General features: G+C 35.8%; 1 protein-coding gene across 1 annotated transcript; it reads left to right on the forward strand.

The window, feature by feature from the left end:
* Positions 1-1,567: 1,567 nt before the first annotated feature.
* On the forward strand, positions 1,568-18,608 carry LOC128236097 (uncharacterized). Its single transcript, XM_052950950.1, has 7 exons — positions 1,568-1,655; positions 8,192-8,419; positions 10,346-10,615; positions 11,070-11,339; positions 15,507-15,647; positions 17,418-17,582; positions 17,901-18,608. The coding sequence occupies exons 1-7, from the start codon at positions 1,568-1,570 to the stop codon at positions 18,008-18,010; spliced, it is 1,272 nt and encodes a 423-aa protein (XP_052806910.1). The 3' UTR covers positions 18,011-18,608.
* Positions 18,609-23,532: the final 4,924 nt, after the last annotated feature.

The following is a 23,532-nucleotide window of genomic DNA, read 5'->3' on the forward strand; positions in this document are numbered from 1 at the left end:
GACTTTTTATACACAATACACGTTAAAACACTACTATAGGGTTAATACACCTTTTTGAGGTCGTTACCATCTGCAAAGGCCCGCAAAGAGGTTTACAGCCCGATTGCGTAGCAGCCAACACACCATATCTCTGGCACCAGGACGACAATTCAAGTGTCGTGTTTTCGTTCATGCGCGTATGATATGTCGTACTGGCGACCTTATTTGTTCGGTCCTAACCTAAACACGCCAGATCGATGACTATCGAACGACAATGGTTATGACCCCACCACCACGGGCGACAACACACAAGAACGACACACGTATACCAATAATATAACAAACAGAGATTTTGTGGTTATGACCCATTCTGAGACCGCCAACGCGGGTGACGACACGCCAGCTTAACATAGTGTGACAATACGACATAAACAGTATACATGTATGTCGTTTCAGCTCAACCACAACATGCGCCAACACGCCAAATCGACACACAAATACCGGCAATACGACCAATACAATATTTGTCCTTTTGGACCTCGCCATTACGGACGCCAACACGCAAGAACGACATATAAACATGGAAAACGGTAATACGAGACATGCAGGGTGTGTCGTTCTGCCCCTTACAGTGCTTAAGCAAACAGTTCAGAAGACAACAATAATAAAACGCTAGAATGACGCATTTAGAGCGACATTACGACACATACATCAACACGGACGCCAACACACCATAACGCCAGAAGGACACATTTAGAGCGACATTACGACACATGCATTATCACGGACGCCAACAAGCCATAACATCAGAAGGACACATTTAGAGCAACATTACGACATATACATCAACACGGACGCCAACACACCATAACGCCAGAAGGACACATTTAGAGCGACATTACGACACATGCATTATCACGGACGCCAACAAGCCATAACATCAGAAGGACACATTTAGAGCAACATTACGACATATACATCAACACGGACGCCAACACACCATAACGCCAGAAGGACACATTTAGAGCGACATTACGACACATGCATTATCACGGACGCCAACAAGCCATAACACCAGGACACATTTAGAGCAACATTACGACATATACATCATTACGGACACCAAAACACCAGAAGGACACATTTAGAGGGACGACACGACATATGCATCATCACGGACACCAAAACACCAAAAAGACACATTTAGAGCGACATTACGACACGTACATCAACACGGTTGCCAACACATTTAGAGCGACAATATAAAACATACGTCATCACGTACGCGCGACATATGCAGAGCGAAAATACGAAAATTTACCAAGCAAACACGTGCGCCAATAGACCAGAACGAGGTGGTCGTAATCAATCACCATACCTGACTGATATCATAAAGATAATAATAGTTAGGATCCTTAAATATTCGTTCGTATGTTATTGATATCATGAACGTTGTAAATGAAAAGCTTATGATAAACACTATAATATATGTGAACTAAACGTAATTATTTTTGGATGTCTTCTCAATAAACTCAGCTTTCAATTATTTAATTAATTCGATTTTTTATTATTAAACAAGTGCAAAAAAATGAAAATGCCGGACTGGTGGATCACCGTTGTCTGTGTATCTCATATATACATGAACATTTTCACATGTGAAGGTTTATACGTTGGTGGTAAGTTATAAACATATCTTAAATGTTCTCTTACGTGATAAACAATGTATCGTATCGTATTTTTGTATGTTTTGTTTTTCTATTGTGCTTATAAATATGCGATATAATATGTAATTCAATGTATGTGTTTTTCTTTTTCCATAAGGTTTTTTTCATAATTCCCTGAACAAAAACAACTAGTAAGTGCATAAAAAGGTTATACCACCCTTTATAATACGACTATACCCCAGCAGAGCTATTAAAAAGTGTCTCCTTAACGTTGTAAGCGGACCGTGCACGAGAATGTCTTGTAATCCCACTAGCCGATACATTGTATTTAGAAAAGCAATGATATTAATCTAAGGTTTATCTTTCGGAAAATATTTCTATTTATCTATTTATCAATCTGTATTTATTTATTTATTTATTTATTTATTTATTTATTTATTTATTTATTTATTTATTTATTTATTTATTTATTTATTTATTTATTTATTTATTTATTTATTTATTTATTTATTTTATTTATTTATTTATTTATTTATTTATTTATTTATTTATTTATTTATTTATTTATTTATTTATTTATTTATTTATTTATTTATTTATTAATGCATTTATTTGCTCACTGATATATGAAATACACTTATCGTCGTATAAGTCAGATACAGTTACTCTTTTTTTTTCTTTAGGTGTCCTCTTACTAGCAGTAGAACCCGTTTCACTAGGACGAAGCGGCTTCTTACGTCTCTAAAAGGACACTTTTGAAGAAATTTCGTGCTGTATATATGACTCACTTTTACATTCTTGATAAATGTTGTAATAAGTGTAAAGTAGAAAGCTAAATGTGTATTCTGAGGTCACTGTAAGTTTAGGCTACTGAGGATAACAATGCCAGTTTGGGTTACTGAGGTGAGAATAACAATGCTAGTTTGGGTTACTGAGGTCACTGTTAGTTTAGGCTACTGAGGATCACAATGCTAGTTTGGGTTACTGAGGTCACTGTAAGTTTAGGCTACTGAGGATAACAATGCTAGTTTGGGTTACTGAGGTCACCGTTAGTTTAGGCTACTGAGGATAACAATGCCAGTTTGTGTTTCTGAGGTGAGGATAACAATGCTAGTTTGGGTTACTGAGGTCACCGTAAGTTTAGGCTACTGAGAATAACAATGCCAGTTTGGGTTACTCAGGTTACCGTAAGTTAAGGCTACTGAGGATAACAATGCCAGTTTGGGTTACTCAGGTCACCGTAAGTTTAGGCTACTGAGGATAACAATGCCAGTTTGGGTTACTAATGTCACCGTAAGTTTAGGCTACTGAGGATAACAATGCCAGTTTGGGTTACTCAGGTCACCGTTAGTTAAGGCTACTAAGGATAACAATGCTAGTTTGGGTTACTGAGGTCACCGTAAGTTTAGGCTACTGAGGATAACAATGCTAGTTTGGGTTACTGAGGTCACTGTAAGTTAAGGCTACTGAGGATAACAATGCTAGTTTGGGTTACTGAGGTCACCGTAAGTTTAGGCTACTGAGGATAACAATGCTAGTTTGGGTAACTGAGGTCACTGTAAGTTAAGGCTACTGAGGATAACAATGCTAGTTTGGGTTACTGAGGTCACCGTAAGTTTAGGCTACTGAGGATAACAATGCTAGTTTGGGTTACTGAGGTCACTGTTAGTTTTGGCTACTGAGGATAACAATGCTAGTTTGAGTTACTGAGGTCACTGTTAGTTTAGGCTACTGAGGATAACAATGCTAGTTTGGGTTACTGAGGTCACTGTAGGTTTAGGCTACTGAGGATAACAATGCTAGTTTGGGTTACTGAGGTCACCGTTAGTTTAGGCTACTGAGGATAACAATGCCAGTTTGTGTTTCTGAGGTGAGGATAACAATGCTAGTTTGGGTTACTGAGGTCACCGTAAGTTTAGGCTACTGAGGATAACAATGCTAGTTTGGGTTACATAGGTCGCTGTAAGTTTAGGCGATTGAGGATAACAATGCCAGTTTGGGTTACTGAGGTGAGGATAACAATGCTAGTTTAGGTTACTGAGGTCACCGTAAGTTTAGGCTACTGAGGATAACAATGCTAGTTTGGGTTACTGAGGTCACTGTTAGTTTAGGCTATTGAGGATAACAATGCTAGTTTGGGTTATTGAGGTCACCGTTAGTTTAGGCTACTGAGGATAACAATGCCAGTTTGTGTTTCTGAGGTGAGGATAACAATGCTAGTTTGGGTTACTGAGGTCACCGTAAGTTTAGGCTACTGAGAATAACAATGCCAGTTTGGGTTACTCAGGTTACCGTAAGTTAAGGCTACTGAGGATAACAATGCCAGTTTGGGTTACTCAGGTCACCGTAAGTTTAGGCTACTGAGGATAACAATGCCAGTTTGGGTTACTAATGTCACCGTAAGTTTAGGCTACTGAGGATAACAATGCCAGTTTGGGTTACTCAGGTCACCGTTAGTTAAGGCTACTAAGGATAACAATGCTAGTTTGGGTTACTGAGGTCACCGTAAGTTTAGGCTACTGAGGATAACAATGCTAGTTTGGGTTACTGAGGTCACTGTAAGTTAAGGCTACTGAGGATAACAATGCTAGTTTGGGTTACTGAGGTCACCGTAAGTTTAGGCTACTGAGGATAACAATGCTAGTTTGGGTAACTGAGGTCACTGTAAGTTAAGGCTACTGAGGATAACAATGCTAGTTTGGGTTACTGAGGTCACCGTAAGTTTAGGCTACTGAGGATAACAATGCTAGTTTGGGTTACTGAGGTCACTGTTAGTTTTGGCTACTGAGGATAACAATGCTAGTTTGAGTTACTGAGGTCACTGTTAGTTTAGGCTACTGAGGATAACAATGCTAGTTTGGGTTACTGAGGTCACTGTAGGTTTAGGCTACTGAGGATAACAATGCTAGTTTGGGTTACTGAGGTCACCGTTAGTTTAGGCTACTGAGGATAACAATGCCAGTTTGTGTTTCTGAGGTGAGGATAACAATGCTAGTTTGGGTTACTGAGGTCACCGTAAGTTTAGGCTACTGAGGATAACAATGCTAGTTTGGGTTACATAGGTCGCTGTAAGTTTAGGCGATTGAGGATAACAATGCCAGTTTGGGTTACTGAGGTGAGGATAACAATGCTAGTTTAGGTTACTGAGGTCACCGTAAGTTTAGGCTACTGAGGATAACAATGCTAGTTTGGGTTACTGAGGTCACTGTTAGTTTAGGCTATTGAGGATAACAATGCTAGTTTGGGTTATTGAGGTCACTGTAAGTTTAGGCTACTTAGGTTGTCACTGTTAAGTGGAAGTTTAAGCTACATATGTTCTCCCTGTAAGTTAAGGTTACTGAGGTTTTCCCTTTAAGTTAAGGGTATTGATGTTGTCATTGTAAGATAACGCTACTAAAGTGTCACTGTAAGATTAAAAAATTGAAGTTATCAATGTTAGTTTAGGCTACTGCGGTTATCACTGTTAGTTTATGCTACTGCGGTTATCACTATTATTTTATGCTACTGCGGTTATCACTGTAAGTTTATGCTATTGCGGTTATCAATGTAAGATTAGACTACTGAGGTTATAATTTAAAATATACCATTCGCATTGAAGAAAGACTACAGAAGGCGAGAAACGCATTTTTTTCCATGACTGCGCATGGAGTTTGACCACATGGAATTAACCAACTGCATGATGTCTATAGATCTATATAAGAAAAGTGTCAAACCAATAGCACTTTATGGCTGTGAACTTTGGTGTAACATGTCTGCGACAAATTTTAACTTTGTCAATAGGTTTTAACACTTATTGTAAAAAAGATACTGAAATTGAAGTTTTATTTTTGCACAAACTCTTAAGCTTTAATGTCCACTGCACTAGCAGAAATCTGTTTATTCGTATGTATCTATTATATTTATCACACGTTGGAAGTCACATGTAGGTTTTGGGCCTGATATATGTTGTATTCATTGTGAATATGGTTTACAGACAACTGTTAACGATGTTATTGTTAATCCATCAAAGCTGCCATCCAAATCAAATTGGAAGAGCCACGTTAAGACCTTAGTTTACCAGTTTGAAGAGAGCGAGTGGAACTCACGTGTGCTTTGTGATGACAGTTTTCAGTATTTATGGGCTCTTCACCAAAACGTCCTTCCATGTAAAGTAAAAACAAAGTGTGTTCTCACAGCGGATTCAGATATATTATGAACACTATTGCAAGACATTGGTGCCGCACTGTCAAACTCTAGCAAAATATCTGCTATCAATTATTTTTACATGACAGATGTGCTAGTACATAGTGTAAATGAATGCGTTGCGACATCGATATTACGCACGTCATTTATATGTGACATTCATTTTTGGGGGGCGCGATTCCATGCAGACTTATTGCATCTAGATGGAACTTTCTTTATACTCAGACTCCTCGGTGCTCCTATATTAGCACTGTTAAACGTAGAGGAAACCTTGTTTTTCTCAAACGATCATTTACGTCCATTTATGACTGTGTTAAAGTTTCCCTTTAAAGCTGCACACTCACAGTTTTGACAACTTTTTTGCTTTTTGTCTTGAAACGAGCCAATTTATGCGAAAATGCATTGACACCAGTGATATGAGACTACTGACAAAAATCAGATCGCTGATTTTTATATTTAAGTTTAAAATTGATCTGTGATCTCATCTTTTGTCAGCAATCTTTTATCTTTGGTTTTCAGATATTTACGCAAACACTTGCTCTTTCCAAGACAAAAAACAAAAAAAGTTGTAAAAATGGTATAGCTGTAAGAGTGCAGCTTTAAGGAATGTATTGCGTAGGGCACGCGGGACATGACGCTTACAGTTGAATTACAGTTCGCCTGTATTTCGAAGAAATAAGTCAGTTTTGTCGAAGCCTTGTTGTCGGTGGATTCGCTGTCGTCTACGGCGTCCTCGTCCGTGTCGCAGTGCAGAAACTTTACTCTTTTGGCCATAACTAACTCAAAAAGTCGTTCAAGATATGCAAATGACACCCCGTACAAATGTTGTAAAATTATGCCCTGTTTTGACTTGAGAAAACAGAAGAGCGTTGACATTAGTTTCTGATGCCGCTCTTGTTGGTAGCTTTGTCATTAACCCAGATAACAGTCAGTTTTTGGCCAATACGCTTGACCTTGGATCATTAATAGCAGTTATTAAAACATATTCAAATAAAGAACGTCCAAAGCTAATTAGAAGTTAACTGTCTAGTTTAACGGTTACAAACCCGTATGCTTTTGCAAGGGGAAAGTCCAAGGTAAACCAAAAAACACCGTCCCCATCTTATCAACAACCGTATCATAGAACTGCTTTTACAAATCGATTATTCCAATGATAATACATCACATTGCTATTAACACTACAGGAATAGGACCACAAACAGCTGTATAAAACGAATTACAAAAAAAATCATTCATGTGTATATGCTTTTGGTTTATTAATAAATGGCATTGATAAATTCGATTATGAATTATTTTTTACGACTTAATTAAATTATTGAAGTCATTTTGCGAAGTCAGCAGAGAAATCTACAATAAAAGACTGCTCGGAATACGTAACAATAATTAGGTTCACCGTCTGTTCTTTTGTTCGAAGAATCGGAAACACGTTACAATAAACAAGATTGAAATAATGTTCTCAGATCAGACATTACTTAAGTATCTTTTTGATGTTGGGGCCAGATGAACGCTTGATGCTGGGACCAGATGAACGCTTGATGCTGGCGCCAGATGAACGCTTGGTGCTGGCGCCAGATGAACGCTTGGTGCTGGAGTCAGATAAACGTTTGATCCAAGCGCCAGATAAACGCTTGATGCTGGCGCCAGATGAACGCTCGATGCTGGCGCCAGATGAACGCTTGATCCTGGCGCCAAGCGAACGCACCAGACGAACGCCTGATCCTGGCGCCAAGCGAACGCTTGATGCTAGCGCCAGATGAACGCTTGATGTTGGCGCCAGATGAACGCTTGATCCTGGCGCCAAGCGAACGCGCCAGACGAACGCCTGATCCTGGCACCAAGCGAACGCTTGATGCTAGCGCCAGATGAACGCTTGATGCTGGTGCCAGATGAACGCTTGATGCTGGAGCCAGATGAAATGTTGACGCATGGGCCAGATGAACGCTTGATGCTGGCGCCAGATGAACGCTTGATGCTGGCGCCAGGTGAACGCTTGATGCTGGGGCCAGATAAAACTTGATGCTGGCGCCAGATGAACGCTTGATCCTGGCGCCAGATGAACGCCTTTCCTTCTGAATACCTCTAAAAGTGTTTTCGGCCAGCAGGTGCCGTATTCAATAATCAACTTAGATTGAGTTTAACTTTAAGAATAGAGCCTACGTGTTTTGATTGACTTGTATATTTAGCTGACCAATGGGCCGAATGGAATCACTGAGGCATGTCTAAGAATAAGGATAAGATCGATATTGAATACTGGCGGCCTTGTGGACTAACCGTACAATGACCACAGATGAACCGCGATACTATCCCATTCAGTTCTTTAATATCATAACGTCCTTTTGATTATCACATTGCAATTATTATTACAGTTTTAGAAAACTTGGAAAATGTGCGAAAGGAAGAAGGCCAAAATATCACACTCTTTTGCAACGAGACCGCACAGGGAGATGTTAAATGGACAACACCAGATGGCACCAAGGACGGACATGAGGTCAACATTCATTCCATCAAGAGGGTTGATGCGGGAATTTATGTTTGCTACAACAACAATGGAACCAACATCAAAGACATTGTATCATACTACATAGACGTTCTTTGTAAGTAAATTTTAAAGAATCATATTCTGTTTCTGAAAAATGAATGCCCAAAATATATTGCAGATGAAGGTTTTGAATACATGTATCAGCTCAAAAACGTACATGAATACTTGTTTTTCTCTGGTAAGCCTCGTTTCCGCAAATCATCCTTTGCTCGGGTTTGGGTAAAAAATTCCCTACTCAGATATGATTCCAAAAATTTGATCATGCTAAAAATTCTTATCTTGCCCACGGGCAAAGAAGAAACAAGTACCCTATGGAACTATTTTTATTGTCATCACACAATTACTTCATTTGTTGAAGACTGTCGTCTGTAGCATCATGGAAACATTGTCAATGATTAGAATTCTAATTAATTATTTATCGCTTTAAATGGCACCATAAAAAAGTTTTCACGCTCCATTGAAGAAATAATGCTGCACACTACTCAGTACTATTTCAATAACGATATGACTATTAACATAAACTGAATCGCTGCGCGCATATCCATGACAACCACGAATTATCGCATACCTATATGCATTTATTTTCGCTTCGCACAAAAGAGTTACAACGAAAAATACAATTTTACTTTATTTTGTTTACCTGAGGTGAGAGAAAAAGCATCTACCATAGTCGCTCGTGTAAGATAGGTTCATCCCAACCCTCGCGCAGGGTGCTCTGTTTCCGCAGAACATCCTGGGCGAGGGTTGGGATGAACCTATCTTACACTCTCGGCCATGGAAGATACTTCAAGGCCCCAAAAGTAATGTTATTCAATAAATATCGGGGGGGGGGGGGGGGGGGGGTTTCGTGAGACGTTTATCAGTGTTGTATTTTAAAGCAGCCAACTGTATAATACTTTGAAAAGTTATCCACAAGATATATTTTGGCTTGCCGACCCTTTAAAACGATTTCATTGGTAAGTAGTTATTATTGGATAAGTTAATACAATCGACTGATGATACTTTCAAGTAATACAAAAAGTACATGGGGTTCAAAGGATTAAATACGTACCTATTGTGTATGTTTCTAACAGATGTTAATTTCTCTATTTCTTTCTATTTATAATAAATTAAGGAGAATATGCTGATTCCTTTATTTGAAACAGTTATGAGGCAAATAATATGAAAGGATTATTGTGAAACAATAAGCCGATTGTTCAGAACTTTGTTAAAGTTAACAACGATGTTAACAGCATCATTGCTAACTTTAAAAGTAAACTATTTCACGATGTGCCCATATATTTAAATATAGTCGAACCCCGTTAGCTCGAACACCCAAAGACAGGCGAAATTACCTCGAGTCTCGGGAAATTCGAGCCAAGCGGTAATGCTTACATTTAATAGAACAAAATCGGTCCTTTTCATCCAGTTCTAGCCAACGCTGAAATCGCGCCAAGCGAGTTCGAGCCAAAGAGGCTCGACTGTTAAAACAATCACTGTTGAATCAGTTGTCTCACCAGATGATATAATTGCAAGGAAAAAAATGTCAAAAACTTACATAAAATTGTTATCGACGTCTACAACGCATTTAATCTTACTTATTGATGTATCACATTGCTTACAAAACATGCATCTTTCGCAGTTTATGCTCATTTTCCCAATGCGAAATTTACTAGGGTTGTTTACAACGTAAATACCAGTAATAGCGTCAGTATATATATCTGAACTCATAAACAAATATGAGTTAAACTGTGAAACCATAATGCGCTATTTTAAACCTATTTTAAACGAGGAACAGCAAGATGATTGTTGCGTTTATTATTTTAACCATGTAAAGTGATATATCATCGGCCTCCTACTAGCTCGCATATAAAATAATAGGCTTGTTTTGATGAAATACTGTTTTTGCCGATTTTTGGATCATCTGGTGTCTTGCCCCTCTAACAAAATTATATACAGTCGGGCCATTGTGTCCCTGATGCGTATCGGTTTGTTTTTTCAGACCCAGCGTCAATTGATTTTTTGAATGCGTCTACATCTGTTGTCCTGGTGAATGAGGAGTATACATTTCAGCTTAACGTTGATGGAAACCCGCCGCCATTTACTACACTTAAACTGGCTGCTAATGAAAAGTTGTATTTCAATGGCACCCAAACGGGCAAATTTACAATTGATATGCACAATAGGGAATGCACTGAAACTCAGGAATATATTTTTACATCTGAAAATAAATACGGAAAAGATGTTAAAACACAGAATATAAGCGTAATAGGTAAGTTATTTTTATATTAATTTAACAAGAACAATCCACCATGCATAATTGCATTAGGAAATTTGACAACGATATAGTTGGACAAAATATATGTAACTGACAATTTAAGCGGGATAAAGACACACTAACAGACTGTTAAACCTCGGCGCTCATTTACTACGCTTTTGAAGTTATCCAATATGAAACTTACGAAAAAGAAATAAAATACTTTTACAAGTAAGAAATTAAATTGGTAATATATTCATAAATACAAAAACAACCAAGGATTTTAAAAGTAAAGTTCCCGTCGGTAGAAGGATGCTACAATTTTTCAATTGCACATAGACCAGAAGTTATTTAGGGTTCTCGGTCATTAAATTAGTATTGCTAAATTCAAAACGCAAAAAGATGTGTTAGATAAAGTAACATAATATTGTGCAACAATACTGTTTAACTTTGATGCATTCTTTTACAGAATCGCCAAAATCAGACCCTGAATACTCCTTCAACTCAACTTACACACCACGAATTGGAGATACAATAACCTTGGTGTTCCATTCAATTGGTTGTCCTTTTCCAAGTTTCAAATGGTCACATGGCGATGAAATTTTAAAGCATTCTGATGATAAGATGACAACAAGCGTTACCATACCTGTCACCGGATATATGGATTTCGGATATTATACAGTGGAAATGGAAAATTCAGCCGGTCAATATGTGTCCAACTACGAATTCCTTGCGACAGGTAGATTTCATTAACTTCCTACAATATTTATCGAGTGAACAAGAGGTTTTAAAACGATTTCAACGTGTAGATGCTTTTGTAGTAAACGTGTGCAAATATTCAATTAAAGAGTTATTTCATATCTTCTATTAACGTTACGGTCTACAACAAATACAGCTTAAGCCTACAAAGCACATCTGCATTGCTTTTCAAAAATATCCATGTATATTTAAACATGTATACAATAGATTTAGGGAAGCTGAAATATATAGTGTATGAATATTTGTTAGTTGTAATTGTAGGGAAAATTACATCCCTTCGGAAGTGCCTACTTATTGTTACATGCCTCATTTCTTTTAATTCACACATGACAATGAATCAAAGCATGGTTTTACCAGCTCTTACCATATTTTTACCGCATTGTCTGTTTATATATACCGGATTTTGTCATTCTATCGGATATACAGTGGTTACTGTCAACTAATATTATTTTTCTTATAAGAAACGGAACATTTTTTTCTTATGTTGAATAATGTTTAGTGCACAGGTGTAAATTTCTTCCCATATGTGGAGTTGGGGGTCATGAAGCAATAGAAAGCAATCGCACGTGCAAAATGGTCAATTGTCTGTACGAAATATACGGAATTAATCTAGTAGTCTGTGACCTGTAACTTTTCAAATAATGGAAAATCTTCATTAATTATCGATGCTGTTCGACTTTATTTGTAACGATACCGTCAAACATTGAGTGACTTTATGCTGTCTAACTTTCAATGTTACGATGGTGCTGAACTTTGTGTGTTATGATGCTGTGTGTGATAGTGTGTGGAAAATTGTGTGTTACGATGCTGCCTAACCTTCTGTGGTGTGCCTTTCTGTGTGTGTTACGATGTTTTCTGACAATGTGGGTTGAGTTGGAAAAGTGTGTCTAACTTGTGTGTAACGATACGTTCTAACTCTGTGTGTTACATTGCTGTCTAACTTTGTGAGTAACGAAGATGTTGTTTAACAGTCTTTCTTATGATGTTGTCTTACTTTGTGTGAAATGATGTGTTTATCTTTGTTCGCAATGATGATGTTGTCTTACGTTGACTGTTACGATGCTATCTAACCTTGTTTGATATGATGATGTGTTACAGTATGTGGTATCACGCTGTCTAACTTTATGTACTAATATAATATGTCTTATTTTAAGTTCAACTTGTATGATACTGTCTTACTGTATGTGTTATGAATATGCCTAACTGTGTGTGTTATGATTCTGTCTTACTTTGTGTAGTATTATGCTGTCTAATAATGTGTGTTTTGATGTTTTCTTACTGTGTGTGGTATCATGCTGTCTAACTTTGTGTGGTAACATGCTGTCTAACATTTTGTGTTATGATGTTGTCTAACAAGAGCCACATCAGTGCCTGTGCTCCACTGGCCAAAAGGTTCAAGCAAAGACCACCTAACGAACATTTTCGTCAAGTTTCATAGAAATACAATCATCAATTTTTGAGGAGAAGTTATTTAAAAAAAAAAAATACTTTTATAGCTCTGGCTGCCATGTTGTGCAGTGGACCGAAATGATTTGGGCAATTTGAGTAAAGGAGCACCAAACAAACATTTCTGTCAAGTTTTATCGAAAAAAGGTCATCGGTTTCGACGACAAGTTGTATAAAGTTTTTTTTTTATTTTTTAGCTCTGGCAGCCATGGTGTGCAGTGGACTGGAACCATTTAACAAATTTTGGTTAATGACCACCCAAGGAACATTTCTGTCAAGTTTCATCAAAATCTGATCATCGGTTTCTGAGGAGAAGTGGTGTAAAGGTTTTTCCTATTTTTAGCTCTGGCTGCCATGTTGTGCAGCGGAACGGAACCATTTGGGCAATTTTGGTTAAAGGGCATCCCGATGAACATTTATGTAAAGTTTCATCAAAATCTGATAATCGGTTTCTGAGAAGATGTAGTTTAACGTTTTTTTTCTATTCTTAGCTCTGGTGCCCATGTTGTGCAGCAGACCAGAACTGTTTGGGCTATTTTGGTTAAGGACTACCCAAGTAACATTTCTGTCAAGTTTCATTGCAATACGATCATCGGTTTCTGACGAGAAGTCGTTTAAAGGTTTTTCTATTTTTACCTCTGGGGGCCATCTTGTGCAGTGGACCGAAACCATTGAAGCAAATTTGATAAAGGACCATCCAAGGAACATTACTGTTAAGTTTCATCAAAATCTGATCATCGGTTTCTGAGAAGATGTTCTTTAAAGGTTTTTCTATTTTTTTGCCCTGGCAGCCATGTTGTGCAGCGGACCGGAACCATTTGAGCAATTTTGGTTAAGGACCACCCAAGGAACAATTCTGTCAAGTTTCATCAAAATCTGCCTATCCGTTTCAGAGGAGATGTCGTTCAAAGATTTTGCTATTTTTAGCTGTAGCGGCCATATTGTGCAATGGACCAGAACCATTTGAGCAATTTTAATAAAGGACCACCCAAGGAACATTACTGTCAAGTTTCATCAAAATCTGCCGAACCGTTTCAGAGGAGATGTCGTTTAAAGATTTTGCTATTTTTAGCTCTGGCGGCCATATTGTGCAATGGACCGGAACCATTTGAGCAATTTTGGTAAAGGACCACCAAAGGAACATTCCTGTGAAGTTTTGTCAAAATCCGCTTATCAGTTTCAGAGGAGATGTCGTTTAAAGTAAAAGTTTACGCACGCACGCACGCACGCACGCACGCACGCACGCACTCACGACGGACAATCTGTGACGACATAAGCTCCATGGCCTTCAGCCAGTGGAGCTAAAAATGTGTGTGTTCATGCTGTCTTACTCTGTGTGTTGTCATGCTGTCTAACTGTGTGTGTTATCATGCTGTATTACGGTATGTTTTATCATGCTGTATAGCTTTGTGTGTTATCATGCTGTCTAACTTTGTGTATTATAATGCTGTTTAGCTTTGTGTGTTGTCATGCTGTCTAACTGTGTGTGTGAGTGTGTGTGTGTGTGTGTGTGTGTGTGTGTGTGTTATCATGCTGTCTAACTGTGTGTGTGTTTTATCATGCTGTCTAACTGTGTGTGTGTGTGTGTGTGTGTGTGTGTGTGTGTGTGTGTGTGTGTGTGTTATCATGCTGTCTGACTTTGTATGTTATTATGCTGTTTAACTGGGTGTGGTATCATGTTGTTTAACTGGGTGTGTTATTATGAGGTCTAACTGAGTGTGTTATCATGCTGTCTACTTGTGTGTGTTATAAAGCTGTCTAACTCTGTGTGTTATTATTCTGTCTAACTAAGTGTGTTATCATTATGTCTAACTTTGTGTGTTATTATGCTGTCTAATTTTGTGTGTTATGATGCTGTCTAATGTTGTGTTTTATCATGCTGTCTAATTTTTTCTGTTATCATGCTGTCTAATTTTGTGTGGTATCATACTATCTAACCTTGTGTGTTATCATGCTGTCTAATTTTGTGTGTTATCATGCTGTCTAATGTTGTGTGGTATCATACTGTTTAACCTTGTGTGTTATCATGCTGTATAATTTTGTGTGTTATCATGCTGTCTAACCTTGTGTGTTATCATGATGTCTAACTTTGTGTGTTATCATGCTGTCTAACTTTGTGTGTTATCATGCTGTCTAACATTGTGTATTATCATGCTGTCTAACCTTGTGTGTAATCATGCTGTCTTACTTTGTGTGTTATCATGCTGTCTAACCTTGTGTGTTATCATGCAGTCTAAACTTGTGTGTTATCATGCTGTCTAACCTTGTGTGTTATCATGCTGTCTAACCTTGTGTGGTATCATACTGTCTAATCTTGTGTGTTATCTTGCTGTTTAATTTTGTGTGGTATCATACTGTCTTACCTTGTGTGTTACCATGCGTTTAATTGTGTGTGTTATCATGCTGTCTAACCTTGTGTGTTATTATGCTGTCTCACTTTGTGTGTTTTCATGCTGTCTAAGTTTGTGTGTTACCATGCTGTTTAACCTTGTGTGGTATCGATTGATGCGTTCGGTTTATATCTCTTTAAATGTATGTAAATCATAGTTTACTTGGTTGATGTACAAAACAATATGTTCACTTGTTGTTACATGTTTTGTACAATTATACGTGCTATATTTGATCCAAAAGCTTTGGAAATCCATCGTTCTAGAGTCCACGTCTTTACTAGAGGCAATAACACCTGTTTGTTCTTAAATAGGTCCTCCGGATCCTCTGGAAATATTGAAAGTGGAAGACGTCAAGTATTTCTCGGCAAGCATTGTTTTCCGACCTGGTTTTAACTACGGAGAGTCTCAGACATTCTCCATAAAACAGCAAACTAACGATGGAAGTTGGACAAGTAAAATGCTTTATTATTAATTGTACAGTTATATTATTTTATCTTTCTGGTATGTATTTGGACAACCTGCATAAGTATTTAACCACACATTATGTCTACTTATTTATCATTTTGTTTCAAATTATATTTAATTTACGCGTGTTTAAATGCATACAGTATGTTATCAATGAATTCTAGATAATCATGTATGTCTAACATCAATATTCAGATATTACAAATTCACGAAAAATAAGGTCATACTGTGTGTGTGTGTGTACTTCTCAAATTTTGCGAAGGATCACCTGCAATTATTTGGTAAATGAATAATGTATCTGCTAAAGGAACTATACATTTCTGTATGTCGAACCATTGCTGGATATAATGTTTCATTTCTTTTTAACATTAGTATCAGTTGAATATACGATATATAGAAACATAAATTGTAAATGAAAAAATGTAAACCATGACTTTTTATAACTCTTCAATTGAGTTGAAGACATTGGCTTATTCAAATAATAAGCACATATGGCATATATTCAGGTGTGACAATTTTAGCTTCTGGTATAATTAGAATTATAGAACTATACGCAAGCCGCAAATTCAGAACAATGCGGTATTTTGTATTTTGGGCTTTTGTGAGTTAAATGGTAACTCAGTAGGAATAAAAGTCTATAAGTTTGGGGACATTGCGGATTCTTCGGAGACAAAGCAAGCGTTCATGTGAGGTAAAGTGCTACTAGTATAAAAGCATGGGGGCAGTAGGGTATTTATTTCTGGAGATAAAGCAACCGTTCATGTAAGGGTGGTTCCTGACAGTGTAGAGTCAATGGTAACTGTAACTATCGAAGGCAACTGTGTTGGTCCTCTTGTTAGACTTAGTTACTTGTACGTGGCACTAGAGATGTATGTTGAATCAAGAAAGGCTTCGGGATAGTTTTTTTTGTAATTTGCTAAAGAGTTTGAAGTTTGGGGTTTTGGTGATTACTTTAAAAACCAATTGAAGTCATATTGATTAATAAGAATCTTTTTTTTATGATGTAAAACGTTAAATAAATGTTATAATTGTGCAAATCATTGAAATATAATCAAAAGGCCAGGAAGCAAGAGGAAAATATTATACATATAAAGACCGCTCGAAATATGTAACACTGGTATATGTTCTACATTTTTGTATCATGTTTCTTTTCAAAATGACAGACGAAGCCAATGCCTTCTGTTGATATGTAAGTAGTAGATTCAGATGATCCTTAGCAAATTTGACTAGTTTATAAAAAATTATCATGTTAGGATATAACCTCATTTTGAAAATGTGCATGTCATTATAAATTGAATGAGCAAATTCAGGGTTTCTGCCCAAAATTAACTATTTTAGACATGGAAATAAAATCTCGTTTTAAACAGTTAAATATCATTTTTATTTCACTGAAAGATCTCTATGAACCGCCGGACAGCATATAATAAAGATGATTCTTTGTAATTTAATGAAATTGCTTTTCCGAGTCTGAATCTAGACTTGGACTTGAGAATGTTCCGTTTCTACGCCCAAACTCAAACAACTATAGCTTAATGTATGTAGTTTGCAATGGTTCTTATTGTTTATCATACTATCAAACTGTTTGATTACCAAACATTCTCTATACGAAAAGTGCTATATACTATGCAATGTCATCCTGTGTGTTGGTCGCTATAAAATTTGTAAGTTATTATGCGAGATAAACAACCATTGTAGTGTATCTTATTGTATTTCTCCGAGTTGTATTCTATTGTTGATATGTTGCCGTTGTATTTTAGCGATTAAAGAAAACATAGCTGATGAAACTGACGGGAAGGGAAAGGGGGAACAAATATATACCTTGGATGAATTATCAGCATCAACATCGTATAAATTACAGTGGTTTGCCGTAACTTCTAGAGGATACTCTGCTGGTTCTAATATTTTAGACTTTACTTCAGCAGGTATGAAAACTACCTGAATATACGTGGCATTATTGTATTATGTGAACGTAAACGCACTACCAACTTTAGTAACTATTTGGATACTATTTTTAAGTCAAGAAACTCAGATAATTCAAAACGTATATTCAATTTGAATTTGTTCAGATGGTGCATATTTAGTACGCTTCGAAACATCCGGTGTTCTGTTATACAGGCATACGTATTTCATTCTTCTATTTGCTCACATTCATTGCATTAGTTTTGTACGTTAAGAACTTTTAAAATCTCTTAAAACTTATTTTACTCAAAAACTAAAACAATGTGATTGTATTGTTACAGATGAGCCCCGACCAACGCCACAACCTCCAAATTCAGCGTCAGTCATCAAGTCTTCGTTTCAGTCTTTTATTCTGTGTTTTGTTGCAACTTTATTATATGTTGTTGTGTAAACTCCATGAAGCGTATACATCACATCAATCGATGCTACTTATTGTTGATATATACATGCTTAAAGACAATATTTGCACTGTGATTTGTTTCTGACGTTGGTTAGCTTCTAAGAAAAGTTTAAGAACCCCTTTGGGTAAACGTGCATGCGTATATCAGTATATATCGTCATATATAAAAGGTGCACTCTTACTCCAACATAAGTTGTTTCACAGTAAATACAATTCTTTTAATTGAACGAAATGGTGAATAAATATCGAAAACAATGGTTCTTATGATGGACACCGTATATCAGTATGTATCGTCATATATCAAAAATGCATTCTTACTTCCACATAAGATGTACCAAAGTTAATAGTTAATAGATGTGTCACATTTTTTTTAATTTACAGAAAAGGTTAAATAAAAATCGAAAACAATGGTTGTTATGAGGATGCCGTGTTAAATTTGAAAGAAAGGTGCAGAAAACACGGTAGTACTACCTCATGAGTCATAGTTGAACACTGTAAATCTTTTAGGATCCACTAGTCATTTAATATTTGTGCGTTTTCAGATGTTAAACACGGTTATCCTATTTTTTTCAGTAATGATTTTTTTCCATAAATGCATTATTTAGTAAGTATTTGAAGGTGTGTCTGTTTGTTATACATGTACATGTGTTTATTTTGATGTTAAATATGAGTGTCACTTTAAACAGTCATGCAGTAAACATATCAAAATTATCTTCATATAAGTATTGGCATGTTTGTTCTTCTTCGTGATTTGTTTTATAATAAAACTTGGTTATTCTCATTAAAATCAGATTCTCATCGTTTGCTTCACTGAGAGGACATCACTTTCTAAGTCACCACATATTGACCGTAATAAATGGAATGTAAAAGACCTTCTCTGAGGGGTATTCAAGCGCTATTAAACTTTTTTTTCTCTCCCGATCGCCCAATAACACTGCTTAGTGGCTTTGGTAAGGTATTTACTACCGTTTTCAATAATATATTATTAAGATAAATTGAAAAATACGATATGTTAAGCGAATTTCAAACTGGTTTTGACCAGCCCATTCAACAGTCGATAACATGTTTGTTTTAAATATGCTTATAGAACATAAGAAATTGTTCTGTGCCTTTATTGACCTAAAAGGTGCCGTTGATTCAATTAATAGAATCATGCTACATGGACATAAGATACAAGGAAAATATTTAAATGTTGTAAGGAACATGAACGAACAAGCAAAAAGCTGTGTAAAAGTAAATGGAACAAAGTCAGATTATTTCCCTTGTTGTGTTGGAGCCAGGCAAGGAGAAATTTTATCTCCTTTACTGTTTTTATAATTTGTAAATCATTTACATCAATATTTTCTAAGTAGCTTGGTTGTTAATGGTTTTGTTATTGATAAACATGAACATGATTACAGGTTAATTGATTAATTGAAGTTATTTGTACTCCTTTATGCGGACGATACTGTTATATTGTCTGAATCTGCTAAAGATTTACAGAATGCACTATACCTGTATGAGAACAAATGTTTACAGTGGAATTAACTGTTAATACTTCAAAAACTAAGGTTGACATTTTCTCCAGAGGTAGACTAAATCATCATACGTTTTCTTTATGTAATGATGCAATGGATGTTGTTACTGAATATAAATATTTGGGAGTTATTTTTGCTAAAAGTGGTTCGTTTTGTAAAACAGGCAACAAAGGCAATGTTCTGTTTGCTTAAAAAGTCAAAATATGTATGTTTATCTATTGATTTACAAATAGATTTGTACAACAAAATTATTAAACCTTTATTACTATACGGTTGTGAATGTTGGGGTTTTGGTAACAATTACATACTCGAAAAAGTTCAATTGAAATTTCTAAAATATATATTAAAGCTGCACTCTCACAGATATACAGTTTTTACAACTGTTTTTTTTTTTTAATTTTTTGCCTTGGAAAAAGCAAACCTTTGCATAAATGTCTGCAATCCAATGATATAAGATTGCTTACAAAAATTCAGATCGTAGATTATCATATTTCCGTTCGAAAAGTAATGTTTAATGGCTTAAACCGTTAATAACGATTTAAGAAAAATACCTAAAACATTATTTTTTGAACTTGAATATAAAAATCTGCGATCGAATTTTTGTCAGCAGTCTTATATAACTAGTTACAATGGATTTTCATAAAAAAAAAATGACTCGTTCCAAGATAAAAAATAAAAAGGTTGTCAAAACAAAGTTTCAAAGTTTCAAAGTTTATTGTACACTCTGCACATATAATACATGTGATACGAGGTTTACAACACATAAAGATACAAAAATTAAATCGGTCAAGCTGTGTAAGTACTAAGAAAAAGAAACTATTATCTATCTTCTAGAGTAAACTAAGAATAATATAATAAATATATACAAATGTGTAACAATTTAAAATAAAAATGAGAAATCAGGAACATTGTCAAAATAGCATGCATAACCAAATGTATCTTTAAACATTCTATAATTCAAACAATTCGAAATAGAATTAAAATTAGATGTCCAACTTTGTATTTATTGATCAGAAAGTGTTTGATTGATTCTTGTTAGTAGCAGTTGTTTTGTTCCATTGAAAAATTGATTATTCCATACATAGCTAATCCTACATTCGTCGAAAATATGTTTAACATGATGCATCCACTTGAAATGAGTACCATTGTCATTTAAATGGGTAAATACTATTATATAAAGCTTTGTAGACAGTTTCCCTTCGGTTGATGTAACTAAATTATGCCAAAATTCAACCATATGTTTCTTAATTACAATCGACAATGGATTGCGACCAAGATCACCATATAACATAAACTGAAGCGTGCTCATTTTAACTCCGAAAATATGTTTTAGGAAATCTGTGTGTACCTTTTCAATAAGTGACAGGTCACCATAGCCCCAGATCTCACAACCATATGTCAAAATTGGTACAATGGTGTGGTCAAACAATTTAAGCTGGCAGTCAATGGAGAGGTCTAAATTCCTAATTTTCCTGTACAAACTAAACATTGCTTTACGAGCTTGCTCCGTTATATGTTTCTTACCTAATGCAAAATGTCTATTTTTCGAAAACAAAACTCCTAGATATTTGAAATGATCAACGACTTCAATGTACAATCATTAATTTTAATATCTCTATTTCGTCTCATTTTATCGCCAAATGCCATAATTTTTGTCTTATCAAAATTTTAATTTAGGTTCCACTGACTGCAATAAAAATAAAATGTATTGAGTACAGATTTATGATCATCTTCAGAGGTGGCAAACACCACATAACGTTCAGTCTGTGAGAGTGCAGCTTGAAATGTTAAAAGAAGTACGCCCACATGTATGATATATGGTGAAACGGGTGTTAAGCCTTTGCAACTAGATATAGATTCACGAATGGTCAATTACTGGTCTAATTTGATCGTTCCATCTTGTCATAAACTCTCAATCTCAGTATACAACGTCACATTGAGTAAATTCCTGTATTCTTCCGATGTTAGAGCTTATGACTTCAAATGGATTAAACATGTTAAGAATATCTTCTTCAAATGTGGTCTTATTAATGTTTGGCAAAGCCACGAATTCCAAAATAAAAAAAAATCGCTACAAAAGAGTGGTAAGCAGAAACTTTCTGATTTGTTTTTAAACGAACGGTACTCTACTATTCCAACAAACAATCATTTTCCAGTTGAAGTAGGTATTTGGAGGAATAAAAACATAAATGACAGAAATTGCCATCTTTGCTATTCTAATCGTATTGGTGATGAATTTCAATATTTGTTAGAGTGTAGTTATTTCATTAACGAAAGACGGCGTTTCATTGGTAACATTAAAAAACAGTAAATAAAAACAAATAATGGTGGTCTATGGAATGCTTTTGAAAAACAAATAACTGGCCTCTGTAGAACAATCCAAGACACAATATTTAATCACAAGAAAACATGGGGTTGACCAATGCGTTGACTCACAAAATTGAGTAGTAATACATGACTTTGAGGTCAAGACGGAATAAAGCTACAAAAAATCAATTAACAAGTCCCACAGGCAATGATTTCTCCAATTTTTACATCAAAACTATCAGTTTTTGCAATACAGTATCAAATTATGTTAAGCTCTATGCAAAAAGGCTATCCGTTTCTTCTCTTACATTCAAATTTAAATAAAAAAATGATACTTGAACACAAGCACTCTTTTTTCTGTTTTCACATCCGGATCCTGGTCAACGGGGAACTGTTGTCATGAGCCACAAGCCAACGCTTCAATATGTGACCGTCACGGATGCTGGTGTTGCCATCCATCACTTCCCTACAAAGGTACAAAACTGATTTTATATGTTTATACTAACCTTGCTACAACTGTAAATTCAGTTTAAATCTATTAATTAATGCACAATGCACACACGGAGTTGTAGCATCTGCCTTATAAGTAATGTTTTGAAAATATTTATCGATATTCAACTTTTCAGCGCAAGCTAGGGTATGTGCCTGTATACTTGAGTGGTCTACCCATTTTCCTAATAATTTATTTGACTTTCAATGAGTAGACTCGAATCAAACTGGCGATTGATGTCTTTTATTACTTATTCCCTATTGTTTCTACAATTTAGATATCAAACATTAAAATATTTATGTGAATGTGATACAGGTAAATGTCAACATATTCATTTTCAGTTTCAGGAAAAATAATGTTTGGTATCAAAACATTACCAAGTCCCTTTAAGAGCATTTGTCGATTGCAAAGGAAATTGAGATGACACTCATTTCTGTGAGCATGCATAAAAAACAAAGCATTAACTACAAAATGTATAAATGTTACTTTATAAATATACACGTGTACATGAACCAAACGCATGTATAAACACAAAATACATGCACGTTTCTACAATTATATAGATTATTATTTATTCACGGCGTATTTCTGAACAGCATCTTTTTATAAATAAAACAGTTTGCACTTCTAACCTATGAACAGTTTTTGCGTTGAAATCGCTGTCAAGGAAACAAGTCAATCTCGTGGTGCATATAAAGCCACTTTCCGTTGTCTCATGAAGGTTTTATATATACGGCTTTGATGGTTTGTGTCATTCCAAAATGACTGACCCGAAATAAGCACGGTAAAGTCACTCAAAGCGGCATTTAATTTCAAAGACTTCTCTGTGTTTAATAATTTCTGTCTAAATATTACAGTTGTTGACACTTGTACGCGAAACGTCTCGCGGAGTTCACGAGCCAATGAAATAAGCCGCTATAAAACCCTTACTATTAAACCGGAACTCAAGGGTAATAGAAAAACTAGGAAAACAGAAAAATGTGAAGATATATATATATATTTCAACATTTGCTCAAATTTTCGATATTGTAATTTCAATTTTGAAATTATAAGATTATTTCTTGATTTTTTTAAAAAAATGATTGAGTTTGAAAATCCGGCGCCAGTGTGCAGACTACCAGTCAAGTGAAATTACGGTATTTGATATGACATGGCCGCGGGTTGAACCCATGGCGGTTCAATAAACAGCACCCTGGTTG

Source organism: Mya arenaria, chromosome 5 (assembly GCF_026914265.1).
Source record: "Mya arenaria isolate MELC-2E11 chromosome 5, ASM2691426v1".
In the NCBI taxonomy this organism is placed as follows: Eukaryota; Metazoa; Mollusca; class Bivalvia; order Myida; family Myidae; genus Mya; species Mya arenaria.

Excerpts from the sequence above, each read along its gene's own strand:
- LOC128236097 (XM_052950950.1), top strand. The coding sequence starts at position 1,568 with ATGAAAATGCCGGACTGGTGGATCACCGTTGTCTGTGTATCTCATATA. Across the intron at positions 10,616-11,069 it reads ACAGAATATAAGCGTAATAG|AATCGCCAAAATCAGACCCT; the intron begins GTAAGTTATTTT and ends ATTCTTTTACAG. Across the intron at positions 17,583-17,900 it reads TTTAGACTTTACTTCAGCAG|ATGAGCCCCGACCAACGCCA; the intron begins GTATGAAAACTA and ends GTATTGTTACAG.